The 26,787-nt window shown below is 33.7% G+C and overlaps 2 protein-coding genes across 5 annotated transcripts in view; one reads left to right on the plus strand and one right to left on the minus strand.

Moving 5' to 3' along the window:
• Nucleotides 1-1,317: 1,317 nt before the first annotated feature.
• On the plus strand, nucleotides 1,318-5,220 carry LOC123563549 (derriere protein-like). The gene is made up of 3 exons (XM_045356404.2): nucleotides 1,318-2,723; nucleotides 3,037-3,151; nucleotides 3,977-5,220. Exons 1-3 carry the CDS (start codon nucleotides 2,379-2,381, stop codon nucleotides 4,777-4,779), a joined length of 1,263 nt encoding a protein of 420 aa, XP_045212339.2. The 5' UTR covers nucleotides 1,318-2,378; the 3' UTR covers nucleotides 4,780-5,220.
• A 9-nt stretch (nucleotides 5,221-5,229) lies between these two features.
• The window catches only part of LOC123563548 (TNFAIP3-interacting protein 1-like), a 49,988-nt gene continuing 28,430 nt past the window's right edge, over nucleotides 5,230-26,787 (minus strand). For all 4 annotated transcript variants that reach the window (XM_045356399.2, XM_045356401.2, XM_045356402.2 and 1 more), the window contains 15 exons: nucleotides 26,309-26,415; nucleotides 25,771-26,098; nucleotides 25,378-25,505; nucleotides 19,018-19,155; nucleotides 17,151-17,212; nucleotides 16,497-16,650; nucleotides 16,106-16,195; nucleotides 14,204-14,401; nucleotides 13,654-13,800; nucleotides 13,038-13,283; nucleotides 12,409-12,679; nucleotides 11,997-12,215; nucleotides 11,397-11,434; nucleotides 10,951-11,092; nucleotides 5,230-9,638 (listed from right to left, as the gene is read on the minus strand). In XM_045356399.2, coding sequence (XP_045212334.2) covers nucleotides 10,967-11,092; nucleotides 11,397-11,434; nucleotides 11,997-12,215; nucleotides 12,409-12,679; nucleotides 13,038-13,283; nucleotides 13,654-13,800; nucleotides 14,204-14,401; nucleotides 16,106-16,195; nucleotides 16,497-16,650; nucleotides 17,151-17,212; nucleotides 19,018-19,155; nucleotides 25,378-25,505; nucleotides 25,771-26,098; nucleotides 26,309-26,415 — 2,252 coding nt within the window. In that variant the 3' untranslated portion in view covers nucleotides 5,230-9,638; nucleotides 10,951-10,966. The remainder of the gene's footprint in view (nucleotides 9,639-10,950; nucleotides 11,093-11,396; nucleotides 11,435-11,996; nucleotides 12,216-12,408; nucleotides 12,680-13,037; nucleotides 13,284-13,653; nucleotides 13,801-14,203; nucleotides 14,402-16,105; nucleotides 16,196-16,496; nucleotides 16,651-17,150; nucleotides 17,213-19,017; nucleotides 19,156-25,377; nucleotides 25,506-25,770; nucleotides 26,099-26,308; nucleotides 26,416-26,787) is intronic.

Below are 26,787 nucleotides of genomic sequence, written 5' to 3' on the forward strand. Positions count from 1 at the left end.
ATAAGTCCGTCCTAAAAAGTGTTTTCAATTGTCAGACAACATTGCTTGAAAGTAAAATATACAATGTATACGGAATGTGTGAGTGACAGGCATGTATTTAAAATTAGGCTGTGCTTCTCAGTATAAAATGCCTTTTGAACACTCACAGTACGTTCGCATGAAATTGTTAGTTTAAATGCTTTAGATCGAATCATCTCTGTCAGGACTTTGAAAAATAAATGTGAAGTACGCGATTACAGAATATTTTGCCAATCATTTGTTTGAATAGTAAAGCCTGCTGATGGATTATGGGGACGTATCAGGGATTTAGAGAAACTGATATATGTATTGTCATCCTTTGTAGTGAAAGTAAGTGGATAAAATTACCTTAGATGATAGATTATTCTACTATGACATCATTTGTTATGTCATATACCACTTTTTGCAGGGTTATCAGTTTTGCAAGACGTTAAGGACTTAAATCTTCACATATTTATCATACCTTCTTAAATTTTGTTTCGTCTGTAAGTGCTAGCAGTGATACGAAGGATAAGGACTTGTGTGCTGATATATATGGTTATGAATACAAAATGTATATATTTAGAAATTTAACCCTTACCATGCTAAATTTCTATTATGGACTAGTCCATCTTCCAATTTGGGCAGTACCATTTATCATTTGAAGGGGTGTTTACTAAAAATTTACTGACTGAATAGCGAACAGTGCAGACCATGATCTTGGTCTGCACTGGTCGCAAAGGCAGAATCACTTGCCGCCAGCAGGCTAAGGGTAAGGACCATAGCTATATTCAATTCTGTACGCCTTTTCTCGGAAAATCTTAAAAAAACTTCTCGTAAGTCTTAGCATACCAGCATACCATCTGATTTAGTTCCAATTTTGGAGATTTCCAGCTCAGACTCGAGTATTCTTAACTTCGTTATATTAAAGCGGTAAAAATCAGACAATTTTCTTTTAGATTAACTTTACTCTCGGTCAATCAAAGCAATCTATTTACCCCTTAATAATGTTATCAGAGATTTGATTGGTTGACAACACTAATTTGGACCAATCGGATTAGTGATAAAGTGTAGCCACCGCCAGATAGACGGACCTTTATGCAAACATATAATATGTCCTCGACTTTTTTTAATTTTTGATATGAAAAAAATCTACATCTATTTATTATTGCTGTTTTAAAGTAAATACATATGTAATAAGCAATAGTAACCCTGTTTATAAGTATATAAACAAGTTAACTTAGTAGTGGTACATTTTTGTAGTTTCTGTAAAACTGTAGGTGGGGTGTGGGGGTGGGGGGGGGGGGGGGGTGCGGCGCTATCCGGATATAGATTTCGTTATGGATGAAACAACGGTGACTTTATGCCCCATCCGACATTTTTCTGGAATCATAAAAGCCAGTGAACATTGTGTGCATCCGCTTCGGGTGTTTGTCCTTATGGAGGCCCTGCTTTTCTTTAAAAATACAATGTAAGAATATAATGGTCGCAGAAATATTTATGCTTTTGATTACAGTTTGAGATTTTAAACTGGGAGTCCATGGTAAAGTCCGAGTAAAATGAAACCATGTCCCAAGTAAAATTAGTTTCATTTCGCAATGTTTCAAACATGTTAAAATTATGAAAATCTATAAAAAGGTATTTACATATAAAATCACATTTATTCATTAAAAGGAACATTTTCCCGTTAATTAATACAAGAGTAGTTTTGGCGAAAATCAAGATCTAACAAGACACCGACGTACAAAATATCATGGCGACACAGCGGATCTTCTTTTAAATTAAAATATATTCTGTCGCGTGAAGCATTAACGACTTTAATAACACTTAATGTAACAAAGTGTCACATACATATTGCCTATACATTACACTAATTACAATTAAAAGAACATCATAATAATCTTGTTTCTTTAATTCTTTAATCCGCTTATATATAAAGCACGGCGCCCACATCTCGAGACGGAAGGACATTGCTGCATTATCAAAGGTATATATAACCAGAAAAAAGTATCTGAAAATTAATTCGTTTAAATCATCAGCACTGAGAACTCGAATTTTATCTCCTAAGTTTTGACAAAGATTTCTGTTCTCAGGGTCATATGACACTCTAAAGACATCTCTAAATAGGAATCAAAACACTCTTAAATTTTGTGGGCGACATCTCAAAAATCGAATTAGTTTAAGTGATAACATTGCGATTTGGAGAGAAAGTTTAAATCCCGCTAAATCTGCGGATTTAGATTCATAAATTGTGTTACCGATTGCGTTACAGTACCATAGGGATAACTTTCATTGCTGGAATGATACCGGTATATCACAGCAATAAGTACGAATGTTTGTGATTTTTTAAAATTATTTAACAATTTAGACATTTTGTGACAATGAATAGTGCAATATTTGGACTTCTACTGGTGCAAAGTTTTTGCACATCATCTGTAGCTGCTATTGAGGGTAAAAATGTTTTGCCGATGTCTATCTCGGACTACACTGGAAACTCTGCAGGAAAAGAGCTAGACGGTACTGGAATTAAAAACTTTGACATTAGTAGAAAGGAAGGATCGTTGTTATTAGATCTCGTGCGAAATGGCGCGCTACAACTGCAAGCAGAAGACATTGACCAACGTGAGGTAAAGGACATCAAAAGGGATAAGGTGTACACACATTTGATTCAAAATGGCGGGATTCGAACCGACTTCACCAAACCATCCATTGGATTCATGCTACAGGTATGTGTATATTGTCTGGCGTGTTAGATATACAGTAATAAACTTTACAGTATAAATAAGTAAACGAACGAATATACTTAGACCTCCAATCAGTTTTCTCTTTCAAAGTGACCTTTGGTAATATTACAGGTCCTTGCAAATGCATTTTTTTCATACGCTAGCTGTTATTTTATTGTATTATTTTTGTTTTGATTTTTTTTTTGTTGTTTTTGTTTTTTTTTCCGTTTAAACGATTAGCGTAGAGCTACTAGTGTGTGAAAAGATAGATGGAATTACAGTAAGACCTTCAACATTATCTTTATTTATTAAACAGGTTTTCGAGAATTTATTAGATGGTGAAGACTTAGATACAGCAGTCGGACACACGGATGGACGCACAAGAAATGCTATTCTTTATTCTGATACTGTCAGAAGCTTTACCGCAAAAAGTAAGTGCTATATTTTTTTTTGTGTTATTTTGACTGGTTTTGTTTCCACCCACATTATATATAAAGACTGTTTGTATTCCAAAGTAAGTTCGAAATATCTTTCGCCTAGGTGCAATTCATATTTTCTTTTTATTTCAAGTATTTACAATAGTTTCTTCAAACCATATACTACACATTTTGTAGTTCCGTACCAGTAAAAAATGCGAAATGATGAGTTAGTTTTTACTGTTATTTTTCAATAATTCACTAAAAAGTGTGTACTAGTCAAATAAAATAACAACAAGAATAACCACCCAACTCGGTGGCGTTATCTACTTAATTTCTAAACAGCAGCTTAGGCACCTTTTAATGTCGGCAAATTCATAGAAACAAATATACAGAGAATACAGTACAAAATCGAAATATGTTTCATGGAGTGAACACAAGATGTAATATTTTTACGAGTGGCGTAGCTACGATTGAAATGTAAGATCTGGTGGTGACTAGAGATTGCGTGTAAAACAAACACATTTTTTTGTATTTCATGTCCATGTTTTCCACAGTTTAAAACTTTTACATATTATGTGTTGTTCTTAACTAGAAAAATATTTCACTCAAAAGATTTGGGCACCATACTTTAGTTGTATTTTCAGACGTTTTTCATACATACTGCAGACCGCTCTTAAATGGATATTTTATAAAAACTATTTTGATATTATATAACACAAAAAGTCATATACATGGACGATAAAATCAAATTTTGCTTATACACTCCAAGACGTGTCAGAATGAGATGACATATATAGTAAAACGCCTTGACATTGATATCAAACATATTATTTTCAGGATACAAAGAAGAGCATGTTATCTTCAGCATCCCGTCTTTGCCAAAGCATGAACACATCACTATGGCTGAAGTTCGTATCCATAGCAACAAGAATACAAACAGACGACAGCGTTTTGTGTTGCTGGTAAGGCGCGAGAAAACGACCCTGGAAAAAGTCTCACTGAAAGCAACAAAACGGAACAGTTTCATATATATTCCTGAGAAAATAATTACACGTATGAACCGTTTCCATGGAAATATTTCAATTGTATTACGCGAAAAGACGAAAAAGGGCAAATCAACAGTTAAAGGAAACACACCAATATTAGTAATATATTCATCCGATAATGGATTTATGAAATCCGTTTACAAAAGTTACACGTCAACTGAAAATTCAAATGGTAACCATGACAATAACGACACAACAATGAGAAGCAGACGATCAACCAGAAATGATCAACAAAAGAAAAAGGGCCGAAGGAGAAAGAATAAATGGTCTAACCGGGAAGCAGAACCGTGTAAAATGCACGACTTTAAAGTAGACTTTGATCTCATAGGCTGGGGCCAATGGATAATCCATCCAAAAACATTTAATGCACGTGTATGCTACGGGCAATGTCCTTCGCCAATAGGCCACGAGTTTACGCCAACAAATCATGCAATGCTGCAGACATTAATGAAAATGAAGCGCCCCAGTTCGGCGCCTGAACCATGTTGTGTGCCAACTAAACTACGCCCACTAAGTATGTTATATTTTGAATATGACGACATAGTAGTACGTCATCACGAGGACATGATAGTTTCAGAATGTGGTTGTCGGTGAAACATTTATGTATATAAAGTAATAGCCTACATGTTTCCTTTCGTGACAAAAATGGCACCAAATTATGACACGTGTACCGAAATTAATGTTACACCATGTTTTAGACCTTTTCATGACACCTGTGGACATTTAAATCACATATGACTATTGGCAGAGCTTGTCTTAGAGACCAGGACACAGATTTATCACAAAAAATGTTAACTCAAACATAACACACTATTAAAATGTTTGTGTAAATGAAAAACTACTTCTCAATAAATGTATGTGAAGAAGGGCATATGTCTTGTATGTCATCTGTAACTGGAATGTATCATAATGTGAATTCTACAGATTATAGTGCTAAGTACTTTGTTATTTCTGTTGTGTACTGTAGTAGTGTCAATGTATTCAACAGTCATTGTTACATCTGTGTATATTTTGTTGTTTCATAAATACAAGAAAGCAAAAACGTTTTATTGTTTATACCGATTTTTTATTTCTTTTTAAATCCACTGCAATATTTGTGCATTAATACATGACAAAAAATATCAAAATACCAAAATCAAATAATCATACCACATGTGATTTTTAAAAAATATTTTTCCAAACTTGGTATTTTTTACAATGTTCTAATTATTAGATTCTGTTTAGATACTATATAACCTGTATAAACATAAGTTTTATGAGGGTGAGGTTAGTTCTATGAAATAAGCAAGACACACATTCAAAAAAAGAAGAAAAAATATTCCCTTAACCAAACAATGACTGCAAGATAAAATTACAAAAAAGCCTACATATTTAACAAATGATAGGAACTTCAGTCTAACGAAATAATATACCATTTGATCAAATGTTTCTACAAACATCATATTATTATAATCATCCGATCTTTGCTTTTTGAATTTACAGGTTTTTTTCTGTTTTCGAAAGATTACGAAAAACATGTAAATTTCAAATTCTTGCAAGATACATGACTTGTATTCTAAGCATTGCTTGTTGCCTAAAATGTATTTCTGTCTTTGATAATATGGACCATAGACTTCTGACAAATATTAAAAGATAATGATTTAATTGAGAAACATTCCAACTATAATTTAATACAAAACAATGGTTTATTCATAAGACGTCATGAGAACTGCTATCATTTGTGAAATCTGCATTAAAATATATGCTAACCTGGTAGATAGAATCATAGAATGTACATGTATATAATAAACAAACATAAAGTATCACAACAGAGCTTTCTTTAAACGAATTACAAAAATAATTTAAAATTTAAATTTGCATACATTTTACTAAGAATATCTTCACTTTGTTTTGTATCAATATCAAAATTATTGATTGGATTATTATGAAAAAAAGAACAAAAAAACATACAACAAATCAAAGTAAAGGTGCTTCCTTTGTTAAAATAAATATGATGGTTGAATTGTATGCATATAATTGAATCGACACTGTTAACAGGGTAAAACATGAAATGATAGAAAAAGGAAAGATAAGAAAACATGATACATATTTACTAGAAATATAATAGGTAACTAATCTGTTAGTGGCTGAATGACTACCACAATATAGTCCACTGGAACTGCGTCAATTAAACACGTCCACGAGTGGTATTAACATGTTTAGGTTTCCAGTGACAGCATGTACCAGTATAATCTTAATTTCACAGGGTTAGTTACCTGAATCTTACATCTCTAACGTGCAACAGTATTCAATTTGAGAATTCAAAGGTATAAAATTACTCAACTTGAGAATTATAAGATCAAACTTAAAACTGTTAAAGTCCAGAAGTCTAACATTAACCTGTACTTTCTAAGTTTTATAGTTTATTTCAACTGATAGTTCACCCCATTTAGGGGATATCCGTATTCAAGGTTTCCTCATGTGATGTTTACCACAAAGTTATTACCTTGGCCATTTTCTTGTCTAAGTAGACAAGATAAATAATCCAACTGCATGTTTAATATGCTCTTGTCTTGCTCTGCTGCTATAGTAATAATGTTGGGTAAAATGCCAACAAAAAAATCTGAAATTCTATAAGGAAACAGGTAGTCTTTCTACTTTCCTGTTAATACAAGAGAAAGTAAAATAAAACTATTTTTGTGCAAGTATATTAAAGATTTGTCTAATGTTAAGGAATCAATATTTTTTTCATAAGATGTTATACTTACCTGTGTATCAAGACTGCACATTAGTAATTATAAGTGTAGTACAAATATACAGATGACATTTTTTAATGCATAGTAAAACACATAGAAGAAAATTATGCCAGCTTTATCTCAATATCTAAAACTTACCATTTAATGCTATTGTAAAAATAGTTTTAATTACAAATACATAATTTTCTTGTAACTTCCGTATCTAACTTTATTACATAATAATAATTACATCTTTATTTTAAGTTTCACATAATATACTTTACATCATAGACTAATTGTCAGTATTTGAGTGAATCCTCTACACCAGACAACAGCTACAAGTACACAGTATTAACCCTAAAACTGAAATGAAGTGCATGTAGTTATGTTTAGTAAATCAATGCTTTCAAACTAATTCTCTCTATGTTCTATTAATTTAAAGTAATCAGACAATTTCTAATACTGTCCTTGATTAACATCTACATGCACTGCTAAAGATCCAAACTTTTAACCATTTTAAAATTTCATTTTACATTATTTCAATCTTATCATGTAAAAGCTCACAAAATTCACAGTCCTTTGGAGGCTATAATTCAAGTTTGGTGAAAAAAATATTGTAGAAACATCCTTAGCTTGTCCATATCTACACAGTATTAGAAGTTGCCTAAACCAAATCAAGAAGGTCCATATCTTATATGTCTATTAGTCTCAATGTTCACAATCGTAATTATAGTCTGAACTTCTTCCCATTTCAACTTATCAGATATAATGTGAAAATAGTCTTAATCATAAATCCAACAGTTGCCCTGAAATAATCCTTAAAATGTGATGTACCTCGTGTAGTAAAAAGTAACTTTTCATAAATCTTATCAGTAAAATGTTCAATGTAACAACACAAGAGCTTTATTTCTGTTCCTCTGTTTATTACAGCATAAGACAGTCTAACTGCAACTGCCATATCTATTTCAATATCCAGAGGTTCTGAAACACATTTACCGCAATGCAAGAGCCTTACTTCAATATTAGTGTCTCAAACACTAACAAAGTGATCCAAAAGCTTAATTCTTTGAGACAATTTCTGAAACACATAAACTGTAATCAAAGATTCTCATCTGGCACATATCTAATGAAATTGAAGATTCGCATCTGGTACATATCCAATACTGTCAAAAAGCCTAAGTTCAGTATAACTATCATATACAATTTAACTGGAGAAGCTAATTCCAATATTTCTTTCTAGAAATATTCAATGTTACTGGAGAACCAAATTTCAAATATTTCTTTCCGGAACAATGTTAATGAAGAACCTTATTCCAATATTCCTTTCCGGATTATATCCGTGTTACTGGAGAACCTTATTCCAATATTCCTTTCCGGAATATATGCGTGTTACTGGAGAACCTTATTCCAATATTCCTTTCCGGAATATATCCGTGTTACTGGAGAACCTTATTCCAATATTCCTTTCCGGATTATATCCGTGTTACTGGAGAACCTTATTCCAATATTCCTTTCCGGATTATATCCGTGTTACTGGAGAACCTTATTCCAATATTCCTTTCCGGAAAATTTCAAAGTTACTTTAGAACTTTATTCCAGTTTTCCTTTCCGGAACAAATCAATTTGACACTTATGTTATTGGAGAACCTTATTTCAATATTTCTTTCTGGAACATATCCATGTTATTGAAGAACCTTATTTCAATATTTCTTTCTGGAACATATCCATGTTACTGAAGAACCTTATTTCAATATTTCTTTCTATATTTTAATATTCCTTTCTGAACTATTTTTTCAAAACATCTGACAAAATATTCTGAAATATCATTATATACACTAGAAATACCTCAGAATGCACTTGTTAGAAGAAAGAAAAATGTCATGCATATTGATAATGAGAACATCTTAGATAAATTGCAACACTATACACTACCAAAGATAATGCTTCATGACAATGATTAGCAATAATCAAATAAAACAAAAATTGTAACTATCTTCAACAACATTTTTACATATTCATCATTTAAACACTACTTTATCTCTGGGTAGAGCCCAGAATTCACATAGAAATAACTATGCTATTCTTTCATGGACCAATCTAGATTAGTGGCCATTCACTGTTTTGCCTACAAATGTCTCTTCGCCTTCAAGCTTTTCATTCTTTTCTTGACTGGTGCCACTTTTCCCTCCTCGAACTAGAAGACTGGTTATCTGTTTCCTTTATCAGGATTGATTCAGACAGTGTCCTGATCTGACTCATTCCCAAAGTAGTCTGGTTTTCAACATCTCTCACTAGAAGCCAAGGAAACCATCCATAATATTTAATTAGTAGAAACAAGAGAAGTGACAGAAGAAGTATCTTCATAAATCAACAACAACACTGTTGTTGTTTTTTTACTTGAAACTTACTTGTAATTAATGATAAAATATTTTGCCATAAATATTTTATCAGTAGCAAAGTCCAGTAGAAGTGTAGTAGCTTAAAAAGTAAACTTCGTTCTAATGTTTTCCCTTTTTCTAATTATTTTTCACACTTCTTTCTATATAAAAAGTGGCAAATCCTTTTCTTCTAAGTAATCTAATATATTTAAAGTCATTATATTTGTTTGTTGATAGTTCATTATATTTATTGTTTCTGTATAGTGCTTCCTTTATTCCTTGGCTTCTGAAGAGAGGCCCATTCAGACTAGTGTCTAACTGATGTGGATTCAGTTGGGTGAAGTCCGGTTCAATACAAGAACTGAAAAATACATATATAGACAGCCCGATTAGGTTGATAATAAAAGAAAATATTAAATCTATTCCTTTGAAATTGCTACTACAATGTCATAAATTGTTATGCATAAAGAACAGCTTTTTTTGCAGCAACTAGTAATTTTATTTTTTTAAATATAGACAAGGAGCTGCATTCAATAAACGATTGATGCCCCCAGTGGCATCCTTGTCGATACAAAGCAACCTAAGTCCAAAACGAGGTCAAGGTCAAACTGAGGTCAGGTGATGTTTGAAGATGAGGAATGGTCACAGGTTACATTTGTATTAGTATCAATTCATTCTTGTAAAGGGTATTGATGCTTGATGAAACGGTCCCATTTGGTTCACCAAGAGATGGACCATATAAAGCAACCTAAGTCCAAAATGAGGTCAAGGTCAAACTGAGGTCAGGTGACGTCTGAAGATGAAGAATGGTCACAGGTTACATCTGCATTAGTATCAAGTCATTCTAGTAAGGGGTATTGATGCTAGACAGAACGGTCAAATTTGGTAAACCTCGGACGGACGGACGGACGAATGAATGGACGGATGGACAGGCCAATCACTATATGCCTCCTGCATCAGTAGATGCCGGGGTGCATAATAAAACACAGAAACTAATACAAGATATTTCCTTGACATCACGGTCAGTCCAAGTATGTGAGAAATCGCCGAAGCTTCTTGTTTAATTATTCAAAAACAACAACTATCATAATTACTGCTAAAAAATCTAGATAAATATTTCTTGTACTTCTCTTTATGGAGTCTATAAACAATGAACATGTTAAAATCAAAATAATGTTAGTTAAGTCCTTACTAACAAGAATAAGGTAAGTAATTTGGTCAAACATACGCTTCCATAAAGGCAAAAGGGATTAGATCCTAATTTTTCCATTTTTTGGAATTTTTTTTGTAAAACTGGTGCTTTAATCACTCTTTTTCACTGCTAGGATGCATTTTGCATGCAATGAAATGGTTTTTATGTTTATATTCCAACAAGGTTTTGTAAAATATATGGACAAAAGCCAATGCCATTTTTAGGGTAGCAGACCATCATATATATCTAGACAAAAGCCAATGTCTTTTTTTGAGTAGCAGTACCACTGACTGGCATTTCACTAGGAACTAATAAAACACTTCTATTCTTTCTATTTTTTGTTCATTAGTAATAAACTATAAACAAAGAGTATGTGTAAGAAAAAGTGATGTTTTTTAAAGATTCAGAAATCAAAGAAGTGTTTGAATTAGTGACCTTTAACCTGTAACAGTCTATTATAATAAAACTGCCAATTCTGTACCTGGACTACACTTGTTTTATTGGTAATTAATGTTGTCAGTTGTGATATCTCTCTGTGCTGACGATCCGCCATAGCCATATGGGGGTTGTTGTTGTTGTTGTTGTGGCTGCTGACGCTGAGGTTCTCCACGCGCATGTAAAGTCTTAAAAGTTTAAACAAATACAAATGGTAAAATTCTATTTAGTAAAGCCAAGATTGTATTAATATATATTGTAACAAAATATCAGTATTATTGTTCAGGGCATTACAAGAACAATTTAGTCTGAACACATCTGAATCTGCAGTATTTCCAAAATGAAGAAAATATAAATTGCTTGGAATGAATCATAAAATTAAAGACTCTTTAATATGTCATTATCTGGTATGCATAAATAATTTTCCTGTGAGCTTATATCATTGCAGATACAAGGACAAGCTAGTGCAGTCAAGTTACCAAAAATACTCACTTCATTTCCATTAGGTCTGTAAACGAAGTTGTTTTGAGCTGAAAAATAAATCATTTTATCAGAAAAATGAATAATTACATTAAAACCACTGCATATTTCCTGTAAATACAAGTGTGTATTTCACATTCTTTGTTATAAAGTATGCCAGGTAAAATTTTTAATGACTGTAATCTTATTATAGGATATTATATGTCTAAAATATAAACTGATTAATCTGCAAAGTAGGACATACCACCAAATATTCCCATAACTAGAAGCTAACATCCATTACAATACTCACTATTTTTACATGAATACTTGGATACAACCACCCTGTTTAGATTGCCACATTTTGACTACTCACGATTAATATGAATGAAACAATCAGAGATATACGACTTTAATACACAGGTCTGACTGTTTACCACTTGATTTGCGTTACATCCATGTCTCAGAAATGCTGTTCTCGTTTGCTAACCCCCAAAAGCACAACATCTTATTTTTAAACATATTATTCGTAACTTGTGAAAGATTTAAACCATATTAAATTGAATTTTACACATTAATCCCACAATGAAATGATTTACAATTATAAAACGGAAAGCAAAACATTATACTTACTTGCTGAGGGGCTTCGGATATAGCCACATAATTCACACACAGTTCTGCCAGGATAGTTTGTGTATGTGCATTGGTCACATGACCAAGAGCCGACTTTGACTTCTGTCTGTCTCCCGGCTTGATTTGCCTGATAGTATGGTGAAGGAGGGTTTACCACACCCTGTTGTACTGGCAGATACTGGGCACCAGGCGGCTGTACATTGTATCCAACCATTCCGCCTGTAAATTAACAGAACCATGTTAAAATAAATCTGGAGAGTATTCACAGATACGACTGTGTTAAATGGAACTAATAGCGAGTTGTTAAAATCTCACAGATTAACAAATCACCAAAAGTGACATTTTGGTTAAAGCTACACAAATGAAAACAAAACAAGATTTGCAAACTTTAATAACTTAAATTAACGCCTACCATTGAGTTGTGGAACTCGCTGCTGTTCATATGTTGGTTGTATTATGTACTGCTGTGGGCGAGGTTGTACCTGCTGACCAAATATAACTTGTCTCTGTGGCTGCATGCCAGCAGATTGGACCAGCTGCGGCTGATAAGCCAACTGGCTTGGAATGTAAGTACGAGTTTTCTCTTGTTCTCTCTGCAGTTGGGCTTGCAGAGATGACTTTTCTTGCTGTAGAGCTATTTTTTCTTCCTGTATGCGTTTGTTTGAATCTTCTAGAGTTTTTATCTGCCAAGAATAACAAAAAAATTTTAAGTTAAGAATCTAATCATTTTCTCAGTGTTTTAAGCATGTCAAAAATATCAATATTTGAACAAAAACATGCTCTCTTACTTCGAAAATCATTCCTTTAGTACATGATTATTAACATGTAGTAGGCAAAACTAGTTTTATAGCTACAGTCTAATCCTATAAAGTACATAATTTAATTCATTCGAACTGTTCAGCTTTAATAGTTGTAAAACATATTTGAAGCACAAGTGAATGAAATTTCTGCAAAAATGATAGTATTGGTGTTTTACCAGGAAGCCCGTTTGTTACATTTTATTAAGGAAAACCATCTCAGAAAATAGACAAAATACTCTACCTGTCTATCATAATTTAAATTTTTCTGTTCCAGGTGTCTAACTCGTTTTTTATATTGCTCATTTTGTTTTTTATAATCGTCTTTGAGTGACTGAGCCTTTGCCCGATCCTGACGTTCTCGGTCAAAATCCTCCTGGAACACGAGAAGTTGTTGACGGAGCACGTCATTCTCTGTGTGAAGCTCCATCTGGTTCCGTCCAGTTCTAGATGCTTGTGGAGCAATTCCTGAAGATGTCACAGGTCTTTGCTGAAATATAATTATACAATTAAAACAAAATATAGTAATTGTTCAGATGCTTTATTTCAAATAGTTTCTATTCTTTATTCTCAAGTGTTCAATAAAAGCTAACTAATCAAGGTAATTCTTTAATCTTGTAATTGAAGAACAGAAATTAATGTGATTTTATCTATTCTTCAATCTTTTACAAACCAATACTTCACGGTAAATAAAGGACAACGGTCAAAGCAGTTGTACCGGTAAAAAATGCTTTAAATTTTATACCTATTTTACTTCAGCTGAACTACTACCAAGAATGTTACGTTAATACTATTATAAAAGTGATCTCAGACAAATCATTCAGCGTTTACCAACATTAGCAAGTAAAACAGTATCTTACCCTCATAACGCTGAGTTCTGTTTCAAGAACTTGTTTTTCACGTCTAAGAGCAGCTATGGTATCCTCGCTTTCTGCTAATTGCATCTGAAGAGCTTCAGCTCTGTTATTAGCTGACGTCAGCTGGAGGTAGGCTTCCTCTTTAGCATTCTGTTAAAATAGAAATAGTTAGTCCAGAGATTTCAGAATCAAGACCTTCAATAAGAACAATCAAATGATGCATCAATATATGGTAGCTGACTTTAAAAACAATTTTTTTTCTCCACCAAGCGGTAGATTTCCAGTTTTTTGCCCTGATTCTTAGTTATTTTTGCATCATCCTCAGTACCTATGTTCAATCCAGTATCAGCTTAAATACCCATTACCTATAACAATTATCTGCAGTAAAAATGACTTTTTTCATATAATCTTTAATGACATTGTTATCTGTATCAATATGTTGTCTTATAAAACTGTCATTAAAAGAACGTAAGATGTGTTTCATAAGACATCATTTCCCCACACAACTATACTACCATTGTTTCAGACAAATCTAACACAGATATAAACAAACCTCCTCCTCCGAGGATTTTTTCTTCGAGTTCATCAGCATTTTTTCATAGTCTCTTTGCTTAGCTTCCTCAGAGATCTTGAATTCAGTCAATTCCTTCGCCATCCTGTCCCGCTCTGTCTGCAGGTCGGCGATACGATCGTCATAATGTGCAACCAGTTTGTTCCACTCATTGCTCCACCTCTGATTGGCTTCTGTAAGCTGAAAATACAAAATGTGTCTGAAAAAATGGACAGTCAAATCTGAACTTTTCAGAGTATCTTAATTCAGCTATGCATGTGCTTCTTTCTTCGAAAACAAAATGGCATCACTGAAACTAATACATGTATTCTCAATTGAGTTTGGGCTTCAGCTGGCTCCAAACAAAAACTGTTTAATAATGAAAAATATGATAAAAATTGAAAACAGACTTTTAAAAAAAAATTCTTAGATGCACAACTAATATTTATATTGAAATACTAAGACTTGAATTAGAGAGTACAACTTTTATGTATTTACAGCACTTGTAAATAAAACAGAATAAACAAGAGCTGTCAGAGGTCAGTGATGCTTGACTTTTCAACAGATTTGTCAAATGAATGAATATAAAAATTAAAAAGGGGCATAGTTTTATAAAAAAAAAAAAAACACACACACACACACACTAAAAAAACAGCTAAACAGAGCTATAGAACCTGTGCAATGCAATTACAGTAAATAAGTGTGCGAAGTTTCAATCCATTCCCATAGGTGGTTACTGAGATAGCAGCTTACATATATAAAAACTTAATCAAATCAGGACACCAACACAGCAAATGGTTGAGTCCAATAACTCTACCTATTCTTTGAATAGTCAAGTTAAAATTCAACGTATAAATTTTGTTATAAGTGAAAACATGTTATAGATTAGTCCTAGCAATTATATTTTCTGGAAAATCTTGTCAGAGGTAATGGCTACAACAGACATATTCATTAATGATGGTATCAATTTGATACTATCAAAAGAATCTTTGAAACACTGTATGAAAAGATTTATGGTTTTTACAAGTACTGTTATATTGTGGCTCTGCTAAAATACATATATTCAAATGATGCAGCTCACTTGAGATAGGTTATACCTAACATGTCAAAGCCAATTATTGGCTATGAAGAATTTCAAATTACTAATAAAAGCATTTACTAGGTATAACACATTTTACATTCCTGTCTAAGCTAAGTTTCAGTACTACAAAGAAAGGGAAGTCTGAAAAAATTATTTCTGATTATTTTTTCCTTTTGGCGTATAACAATAGAGCACTCGAGCATTGCACTGAATTAATTCAAAAACAACTCATCTCAATAGATAAATACAAAAAATATATTATAATTAGATCTTGGCTGGAAAATAATCAGTTTTCTCTATATAAACTGTTAAGGAACACTGCCTCTAAATGAGATCAGAGCATGTAATCCTGACTTGTTACAAAAAATAATATTCTAAACATAACAGCTATAGAACAGGAAAGTAATTTGAGGTGTGCAAGAGTCAAAAGAATAGATTTGTTTACTTTATTCATCTATAAGCATATTGTTAAGCCAATTCATTCAACAATTTTACAATGTGATGTTAATTAGAATGGGAATAATTTTATATATGCACCTAAAAGGAAGATATCACATTACATTTATACATAAAGCACCAAAGATACAACCAATTCAAGGCTTTATTCAAGGTTTAGGTTTGACTGCCAAAAAAATCACACAAAGATAACTGGGTTTCATCGAAAAATTTAAAGATTCTTTGCCCGAATCTTTGTTTGTCCCAGCTTGTATTGATAACAGAAAATTCAAAAGACTTTATATTTGACAGAAAAATAGCCTACAAATTTAAAACTACATTTTTAGTAACTTTAACTCAACATGCTACAAATAATGTGCACTAATTACCTGCTGATTCTTCTGCCTCAATGTTTCTAGTTCTTCATTGTTAAATGTTGATCTCTGTTGTTGCTCTGTTGTCTTGGCAACCTGACCATTCTAAAAAAAAGATTTCAACTACAAAAGTACATCTACAACAAGGCTTCTTACCGATTACCATGTTTGCAAGTTTTTATTTTCAAAATGTCTAAGATGATAATGTTTTATTTTTCTTCCTTGTTACCCTATCCATCTAAAATGCTTACCATAATAAACCTGCTTATCATAGTTGTAACATTGAATTGTTTATATTATGTATATTATAAGCATTTCAGTACACCCATGTTCAAACAAAACAAAACTTTTCACATTTTAAAACTTTGTGAAACACCAACAATCAAAAAATATTGACATAAAATACCTCTGACGGTTTTTGAACATGAACCCAGCCGGCTGCTGAGCTGTCTTTGGGGGTCATGGACCTCGACATTGAAAGGTCATACAGCTGCTGTTCCAGAGACCGAACTTTCTGAACCAGACGTTGGTTATCTTCTCTAATCCTCTGGTTTTCTTCTCTATAAGAGTGAAAGATTACATATTCTCAGTCACATTTTACAAGCACTGTTTACCCAGCTTATATTAGACAAATGTCTGTCAGGCTCATGTGTGAACCCTAAAACAGGCATGTGATCACCATGACAGACAGACAGAAGGAAAAATGTTTGAACTTATTAATCTTCCACCTGTGGGGACCTCCATGGCCGAGTGGTTAAGGTCGCTGCCTTTGAATCACTTACCCCTCACCAATGTAGGTTCAAACCTCACTTGGGACGTTGAATTCTTCATGCAGCTTGCTTACGAAAGGTCGGTGGTTCAACCCAGGTGCTTGCCAGAGATGAAATAATGACCAGAGGGGCACCTGGGGATCTTCCTCCAAAAAATTTGTAAAGTCGCCATATAACCTATGACTGTGTCAAAGGGACGTTAAGCCCAACAAAACAAACAAAACAAAACTTGAAAGGAAGCTGTCATTTACTTGCAGAGTAGAGATTATTAATGGTATGTATAAACTTACTGCAACTGTTTGATCCTATGCTGGTATTCACTGCTTTTGTCAACAAGAAAAGCATTTGTTTTCTGCAATGAAATGAATGTAAACAAGAGATCACAGAGTGATCTTGGCGCCCACCAATGTGCCATTTTTGAGTGTTCCAAATTTCAAGACTTACTGACTAGCTCAAGGTCAAATTTCATTTCCGTACACAACACTTTGCATGTGGTCCAAATTCGAAAGCTGTAGCTTGAAAAATGTGAAAGTAGGTCACTAGATCAATTTCAAGGACGAAATGTGAAAGTAGGTCACTAGGTCAAAATCAAGGTCAAATTACACTTCAGAACACAAATTTATGCATGTGGTCCAAATTTAAAGCCTGTACCTTCAAAAATGTGGAAGTAGGTCACTAGGTCAAAATCAAGGTCAAATTTTATTTCGGAACACAGAACTATGCATGTGTTCCAAATTTGAAGCCTGTACCTTCAAAAATGTGAAAGTAGGTCACTAGGTCAATGTAAAGGTCAAAGTTTGTTTCGGTACACAAAACTATGCATGTGGTCCAAATTTGAAGGCTGTAGCTTGAGAAATGTGAAAGTAGGTCAGTAGGTCAAAATCAAGGTCAAATTCCAATTCAGAACACAAAACTATGCATGTGGTCCAAATTTGAAGCCTGTACCTTCAAAAATGTGAAAGTAGGTCACTAGGTCAAAGTCAAGGTGAAAGTTTATTTCAGTGCACAAAACTATGCAAGTGGTCCAAATTTGAAGGCTGTAGCTACAGAAATGTGAAAGTAGGTCACTAGGTCAAAATCAACGTCAACTCATGTCAAGGTTCATCTTGCCACTCAAAACCATACATGTGGTCCAAATTTGAATGTTGTAGGTTATTGACAAGGCGATTTTAAAATCTTTTCCCTATATAAGTCTATATGAACCATGTGACCCCCCAGGGCGGGGCCATATTTGACCCTTGGGGGATAATTTGAACAAACTTGGTAGAGAACCACTAGATGATGCTACATTACAAATGCCAAAGCCCTAGGCTTTGTGGTTTGGACAAGAAGATTTTCAACGTTTTTCCCTATGTAAGTCTATGTAAACCATGTGACCCCCGGGGCTGAGCCATATTTGACCCTAGGGGGATAATTTGAACAATCTTAGTAGAAGACCACTAGATGATGTCATATACAAAATATCAAAGCCCTAGGCCCTGTGGTTTTGAACAAGAGGTTTTTCAAAGTTTTTCCCTATATAAGTCTATATAAACCATGTGACCCCCAGGGCGGGGCCATATTAGACCCCAAGGAAATATTTTGAATCATCTTGGTAGAGGACCTCTAGATGATGCTTCATACCAAATATCAAAGCCCTAGGCTCTGTGGTTTTGGACAAGAAGATTTTCAAAGTTTTTCCCTATATAAATCTATGTAAATTATAGAAATAAACAAAGGGCCATAACTTACTAAAAAATTGTTGAACCAGTCTGATTTTCAGGGGGACACAACTAGGGTACCAATACATCATTCTGACAAAGTTTGGTCAAAATCCCCCAGGTAGTTTCTGAGGAGATGTGATAACGAGAAATTGTTAACGGACGGAAGGACGGACGGACGGAAGGACGACGGACCACGGACGCAGAGTGATTTGAATAGCCCACCATCTGATGATGGTGAGCTAAAAATTAATTGACTGGCAACATAATAATTATGTGCACTAATGCAGTGCATCTTAGAACAGGTAAACAAGTCAACATATTTAAGTGTATCAAACATTCAGTCTATATAACTGGTATATTACTAACAAAACAGAAATTATATTTTAGCAAATGTGTGAAAATGCATTTATATATTTCTTCAGTTAGCATTTATAAGGAAAGTTATAAGTTATACCTGCAATTTTTCATTGTGCGAGTTTGAATAAGATTTAACTGTTTCAATCACTTTCCTAAGTTCTACTTTATCTGCACTGTCCAGCTGAACTGACTTCAGAATGTTTTCAAGCTCTTGGTTGTCATTGGTTACTGGAATCTGCAGATCAAATATATTACTCATCAGAAAAAAATGATTCAGTCTCATAGATAGACCTTATGATATGTTGTGGTGTTGTGGTTTTGGGCGTAATGTCAGTTACAGTTTTAATATATGGCAAAATTTAGGGTATTCAAAATACTGTCATTTTACAAAAATAAGCTGCAAATCTGAAACTGAAACTAAATCTTAAAAGTATCTTTATAACATGGATGTTTCTCTGTAAATTTTCTGGAAATTCCGACTTTCTATTTTGATACAACTCTACCACAACTGAATTGCGTTGTTCCGTATTAATGCATACACAGAACTTCATTACACTATAAATGACTTTCCGCTGGAAATTCCAAATTTTTAAAAAAATTTAAGATCTTAATGGATATTCCAAGATTCAGAATTATGACTTATTTACCTCAAAGGCTACAATAAACAAAGATTAGAATATCTGGTGTTGATGACACAAAAATGCCCATCAAAAGTCACCCATTTAAACTGGTTAAAAAGGGGGAGAAAAAGGCATAAGACTATAAAACTCAAATTCAAGCATGCAATTTTTTTCATTACTGCTTAGTAAATGTATTGGTGCAATGTAGATCTAAGCTAGTTTATTTCATTAGATTTGCATAGAATAATGTAAAACATACTAAACATTGTTTTTACAAAAACAGAAAGTGGAATTTCCTCCTGATCTTAACAAAATATGCCTTAAATTTCAGAAAACAAAAACTGATACTTGAAATTTAAGTAATTTAAACCTTTTTTTATACTACATGTAACTATCTGGTAACCTAATTTTCTGTAAATGTACACTGGTTTTTCATTTAAACTTTACAATACGGTTTAGCTTACACAGCATATTTATCTAGACCGGTATACATAGCTCGACAAACTATTAAACAAAAAGCCTTATTATATAAATGAAACTTAAGGAGAATTATACAATCATAACAATGTATTTAAGGAAATAATATTTTCAGAACCTTCCATGGAAGTTAAAATTTAGTTTCCTTTTGATACAAAATTTCCTTCCAAGGTTTGCATAAAAGCAATTAAAACAATCTGCTTACAGATATTTTATAACTTCTAAATACTCAAAAAGTTTTACAAGAAATGTTAATGAAGTATTTAAAATCAAATAAAATCAATTAAAACTGATACAAATTTAGTAGCGTACTGCTTTAAGCTGTAAAAAAAAATAAAAATATAATTATTAAATTGTCTTCCTTAATAATAAAGTAAATAACATACACCTGTATGCTTCAAAATCTACAAATATCAAATTGTTAGAATGATCATAAACTGTAGTATTGTCTAGGGGACAAAAGGACATAAATATATATATACTCCATAAAAATAAAAAATTAAATTAAAAAAAAAAAAACACCAAAAAACATTTAAAACCATTTTTTAAATTTCTTACCCAATTATTGGCTTTGTTTAATTTCAAACCCTATTTCAACCTCAGGTTAATCTAACATTAAACAATTACTTTAAGAATGTTGAATTTAAATGTTACTTGCAGCAAATCATTTCAAACTTCCTCAAAACCTGCTCCGTTCTCAAAGACAAAATGATGTGTTGCATGTTTTATATATCTTTCCTGTCTGTTTAAAGGTTCAACAGTATATGAGCAAATAAAGAGATTTGTAATAAGTAAAGTACCATAAAAATATCTGGAAGAATCATTAAAAGCCCCCCAAAAAAGCACCCAGTAAACATTAACCACAGGTTACAAAATTCAATTCATGGTGAATAAGGGAAAAAGTAAAAACATTTGAAACTTCTGGAAACAGCTTTCTAATGATATTTAAAGAGAATATTTCCTCCCATGTACCTTCTAAAACTGATTGCAGTTACTCAAAACAAGTTACAAGGAATGCAACAAAAGGCTTTAAAGCCCCGCGTTCACAAGGCATTTTTCGGTCTCAGCTGTGTTTGAGTTTAAAATTTAAGTATCAATTTTACTAACACTTTTACTTAAACTTCCAACTCAAAATGGCCATCAATACTGAATAGCCACATAAAAATATTTATTAACTTAAAATTCAGTTTTAAACATGCTATTTAGTTATTAATGACAAATGAAATTTCCTTATCAAACTCAGCTAAGACTGGAAATGTTTTGTGAACAAGGGGCCTGAACTTCTATTAATTAATTTGCTGGGAATATATCACATAAAACTTCACACTTTTGATACTGCAATTTAAATTTCTCATTATCCCTTGTGTAGTCAGTATGGCAAGGTCTATTGTAATTATTAGTTCAAGCAAAATTTACAAACCCCTGTCTGTAGCTGTCCCACATGCCTTTCAGATGGATATTCCATGTACACCTTCACATATCCCTTCTGGTGACAATTTAATATTCCTGTTAAAAGGGTAGTTAGTGTAAATCTTCACTTATCATCCCAAATGTAAATCTCCATACAGCTGCCTATCTAATGTAAACCATGGTGGTTATTTAACAAAAATCTCTGCATAACCCTTTCTGTTGGCTATTTAATGTCAATCTCAGATATTTAATGTCAATTTTCACATATACTTTTGTCAAGCGTAGCTGGAGTAAATCTTCACATATGCTTTTGTCAATGACTTCTAGTGTAAATCTTCATATACACTTTTGTCAATGGTACCTTAATCTTCACATATTTTTTGTCAATGGAACCTAATGTAAATCTTCACATATTCTTTTGTCAATGGCAGCTAGACTAAATCTTCACATATGCTTTTGACAATGGCAGCTTGTGTAAATCTTCACATATGCTTTTGACAATGATAGCTTGTGTAAATCTTCACATATGCTTTTGTCAATAGTAGCTAGTGTAAATCTTCACATATGTTTTTGTCAATGGTAGCTATTGTAAATCTTCACATATGCTTTTGTTAATGGTAGCTAGTGTAAATCTTCACATATGCTTTTGACAATGGCAGCTTGTGTAAATCTTCACATATGCTTTTGATAATGGTAGCTTGTGTAAATCTTCAGATATGCTTTTGACAATGGTAGCTTTTGTCAACAGTAGCTAGGGTAAATCTTCACATATGCTATTGACAATGGTAGCTTGTGTAAATCTTCACATATGCTTTTGACAATGGCAGCTTGTGTAAATCTTCACATAGGTTTTTGACAATCGTAGCTTGTGTAAATCTTCACATATGCTTTTGACAATAGCAGCTTGTGTAAATCTTCACATATGCTTTTGACAATGGTAGCTTGTGTAAATCTTCACATATGCTTTTGACAATGGCAGCTTGTGTAAATCTTCACATAGGTTTTTGACAATCGTAGCTTGTGTAAATCTTCACATATGCTTTTGACAATGGCACCTTGTGTAAATCTTCACATATTCTTTTGTCAATGGCAGCTAGACTAAATCTTCACATATGCTTTTGACAATGGTAGCTTGTGTAAATCTTCACATATGCTTTTGACAATGATAGCTTGTGTAAATCTTCACATATGCTTTTGTCAATAGTAGCTAGTGTAAATCTTCACATATGTTTTTGTCAATGGTAGCTAGTGTAAATCTTCACATATGCTTTTGACAATAGTAGCTAGTGTAAATCTTCACATATGTTTTTGTCAATGGTAGCTAGTGTAAATCTTCACATATGTTTTTGTTAATGGTAGCTGGTGTAAATCTTCACATATGCTTTTGACAATGGCAGCTTGTGTAAATCTTCACATATGCTTTTGATAATGGTAGCTTGTGTAAATCTTCAAATATGCTTTTGTCAATGGTAGCTAGGGTAAATCTTCACATATGCTATTGACAGTGGTAGCTTGTGTAAATCTTCACATATGCTTTTGACAATGGCAGCTTGTGTAAATCTTCACATAGGTTTTTGACAACCGTAGCTTGTGTAAATCTTCACATATGCTTTTGACAATGGCACCTTGTGTAAATCTTCACACATGCTTTTGACAATGGTAGCTTTTGTCAACGTGGTAGCTTGTGTAAATCTTCACATATGCTTCTGTCAATGGTAGCTAGTGTAAATCTTCACATATCCCTATGCCAGTGATAGCTTATGTAAATCTACACATATGCTTTTGAAAAGATGGCTAATGTAAATTGTCAGTCACATATCCGTCTGCCAATGGTAGCTAGTGTAAATCTTCACATAGGCTTTTGACAATGGTAGCTAGTGTAAATCTTCACATATGCTTTTGCCAATGGTAGCTTGTGTAAATCTTCACATATGCTTTTGACAATGGCAGCATGTGTAAATCTTCACATATCCTTTTGTCTGTGGTAACTATTGTAAATCTTCACATGTGCTTTTGTCAATAGCAGCTAGTGTAAATGTTCACATATACTCTAGTCAGTGGTAACTAGTGTAAATCTTCACATATCCTTTTGTCAATGGTAGCTAGTGTAAATCTTCACATGTTCTTTTATCAATGCTAACAAGTGTAAATATCCACATATACTTTTGTCAATGGTAACTAGTGTAAATCTTCAGATATACTTTTGTCAATGGCAACTAGTGTAAATGTTCACATATGCTTTTGTCAATGGTAACTAGTGTAAATGTTCACATAATTATGCTTTAGTAAATGGTAGTAGTGTAAGGCGTAAAAAAATTTGTTTTCAGTATCCCTACCTACCCTAAATTTTTGGCCCAACCCTAAATGTTTTTTTATGGCCTTTGATAATCTTTTTTTCAACTTTTTAACAAAAAACTGCACTTTCTATGTTTTAAACATGGTCAGTGATGTCAGAAATCAACTTACTGCTGATGCTCTTAAGGCATAACCACTTTATCTGCATTCTTGACACGAAAATAATTTCCGAAAAGTCTAATATAAGAAAAAACAAGAGCTGTCTCCATAGGATGACATATGCCCCCGATGGCACTTTGAATGAGTAGTTATGGCCGATGTTAGAGTTTAGGACCTTTGACCTACAGAGCTGGGTCTTGCGCGCGACACGTCGTCTTACTGTGCCACACATTCATGCGTAGTTATTTTAAAATCCATGCATGAATGACAAAGATATGGACCGGACACGCCCATCAATGCACTATCATGAAAAATGACCTTTAACGTCTAAGTGTGACCTTGACCTTTGAGCTACGGACCTGGGTCTTGCGCGCAACATGTCGTCTTACTGTGGTGCACATTCATGCCAAGTTATTTGAAAATCCATCCATGGTTGACAAAGATATAGACCGGACACGCCCATCAATGCACTATCCTTTAATGTCTAAGTGTGACCTTGACCTTTGAGCTACGGACCTGGGTCTTGCGCGTGACACGTCGTCTTACTGTGGTACACATTCATGCCAAGTTATTTGAAAATCCATCCATCGATGACAAAGATATGGACCGGACACGCCCATCAATGCACTATCCTTTAATGTCTAAGTGTGACCTTGACCTTTGAGCTACGGACCTGGGTCTTGCGCGCGACATGTCGTCTTACTGTGGTACACATTCATGCCAAGTTATTTGAAAATCCATCCATCTATGACAAAGATATGGACCGGACACGCCCATCAATGCACTATCCTTTAATGTCTAAGTGTGACCTTGACCTTTGAGCTACGGACCTGGGTCTTGCGCGCGACACGTCGTCTTACTGTGGTACACATTCATGCCAAGTTATTTGAAAATCCATCCATCGATGACAAAGATATGGACCGGACACGAAAATTGCGGACAGACTGACAGACTGACAGACCGACAGACCGACAGACTGAAAGACCGACAGACGGTTCAAAAACTATATGCCTCCCTTCGGGGGCATAAAAACAAAAAAAAACTTACCCACCTACCTACCCTAATTTTTTTATACACCCAGTACCACTGTAACTATACATACTACATACCTGGTAAACTGAACAATAATTATAGGTTATTAGCTTTGTATCGGGAAATATGCACGAGTTCTTCTGCGGAAATATTGCGCGACTTAGGAGCGCAATATTCTTCCGCTGAAGAACGAGTGCATATTTCCCGATGCAAAGATAATAACTTTTTTATTACATACACATCTACATATATAAATATTATGTAAATATCATAAATATGTTCAATAGCCTGAATTGGATTGACAATACTGAACTAAACAAAAAAAATAGTGTGACGACACACACTGAATTACGTCACGCACCCGATATGAAATTCAGGCGTCAGTGTATGGAAAAATATTGACGTTTCCGGTACCAGTGTAACTTAACGGGGAATTGAAACGAGTATGTAATAATCAACCTTACCTTATGAATGTGAGCCTGAGCTTGAGGAACACTGAAGTTCATCAAGTCTCCAGACTGTTTGTGTCCCAAATTCCCTGCAGACTGTCCTAGTGCTATATCATCAGATGGTACATGCTCGAATCCAAGACCTAGTGCAGAAAAGAAAATGCTAGAAAAGTAATCTTGCAAACACAGAAACAGTATTCTATTCTCAATTTACCACTGGCTTCTACTTTTTCACAGAAATATAAATATTTCAGCATCTGTTACGATATGAATAATATGTTTGACACACTTAAATATAAGTAGCTGTCCCATAAACTTGAACAGTATACTCAAACATATACCAGACCTCAAGGAAACTTTCTTTTTACAAAGTGAAGACTTGTGCCAATATAACTTTAATGTAAATACCTGTGATAGATTTGTTTGGCTCATCAGCCATGCTCTCTTGCATTGGATATTTATCATGATATGGAGTTGACTCTATACTGTGTGGCATTGACTTTGTCCCCTCACTAGACTTTGGCGGATCTTCAACTAAATCGAAAAGCTCTTTAGTGCGAACAGGTACATCCTTTTCTCTAAGAATATTTGAGGCAACTGAACCGAAATTGTTGATTGATGTTGATGCGTATGATTGATGATGTTTAGGGTCGTGAGTTTGTGTACGTTGTTCATGCCGCTGTCCATTAACCGTTCCGAGGTCGTTGTCTGGTGTAGGGGATTCACTTCTGCGAAGCTGAAGTCAAATGTTAAAAAAAATTAAGATTATGGAAAATAAAAAAACTTGTTTTAAATAGTCTAAACTTTATCATTTCAATGGTACATATGTAATATCATACTATCCCTACCATTTCTTACTGTCTGCTCAAACAAATAAATACATAAAGGTTTAAGAGATTTCAAGGCAAGAAATGCAGATGTACAGAATGGATATACACAAGCATACCTGGCTGGCCATACCAAAACTGCTGTGTGCTTTGACTTTCTCTTGTAGTTTGTTGTAATCTTGTTGAAGCTTTGAAAGTTCTTCTTTATACTCCCGGCAAATATCACCTAAAATTTTGAGCAAATGTTAATCTGACATATTCTTTAAATCCACTTAAAATGAATTTCCTCAAAATTATCTATTGAGTGCCTGAACAAAGAGCTTGAGCACTTCTTACTTAAAGACCCACAACAACCTAAAGACCTACTTTTACCTCCCACATGAATTTCGAGAAAATCATTCCAGAAATACTGGTAACATACTGGTAACATACAGCTATAATACAAGGTGACAGGTGGACAATGTAGGTCCTCTCTGAATTAATGTGCTTTCACAACTTCACCTGCAAATGCATTCAGTCAATCTCTTTTCAGTATAGTTTTAAACACAAAGATGAATAACTATATTACAATTTTTAAAAGAAGGGTGGTCTAAACTCA

This window comes from Mercenaria mercenaria, chromosome 2 (genome assembly GCF_021730395.1).
Source record: "Mercenaria mercenaria strain notata chromosome 2, MADL_Memer_1, whole genome shotgun sequence".
NCBI classification, from domain to species: Eukaryota; Metazoa; Mollusca; class Bivalvia; order Venerida; family Veneridae; genus Mercenaria; species Mercenaria mercenaria.

Bases quoted from the DNA above. Each gene is read 5' to 3' on its own strand.
- LOC123563549 (XM_045356404.2), top strand. From the start codon at position 2,379: ATGAATAGTGCAATATTTGGACTTCTACTGGTGCAAAGTTTTTGCACA. The intron at 2,724-3,036 runs GTATGTGTATAT...TTTATTAAACAG, and splicing joins CCATTGGATTCATGCTACAG to GTTTTCGAGAATTTATTAGA. The intron at 3,152-3,976 runs GTAAGTGCTATA...TATTATTTTCAG, and splicing joins CAGAAGCTTTACCGCAAAAA to GATACAAAGAAGAGCATGTT.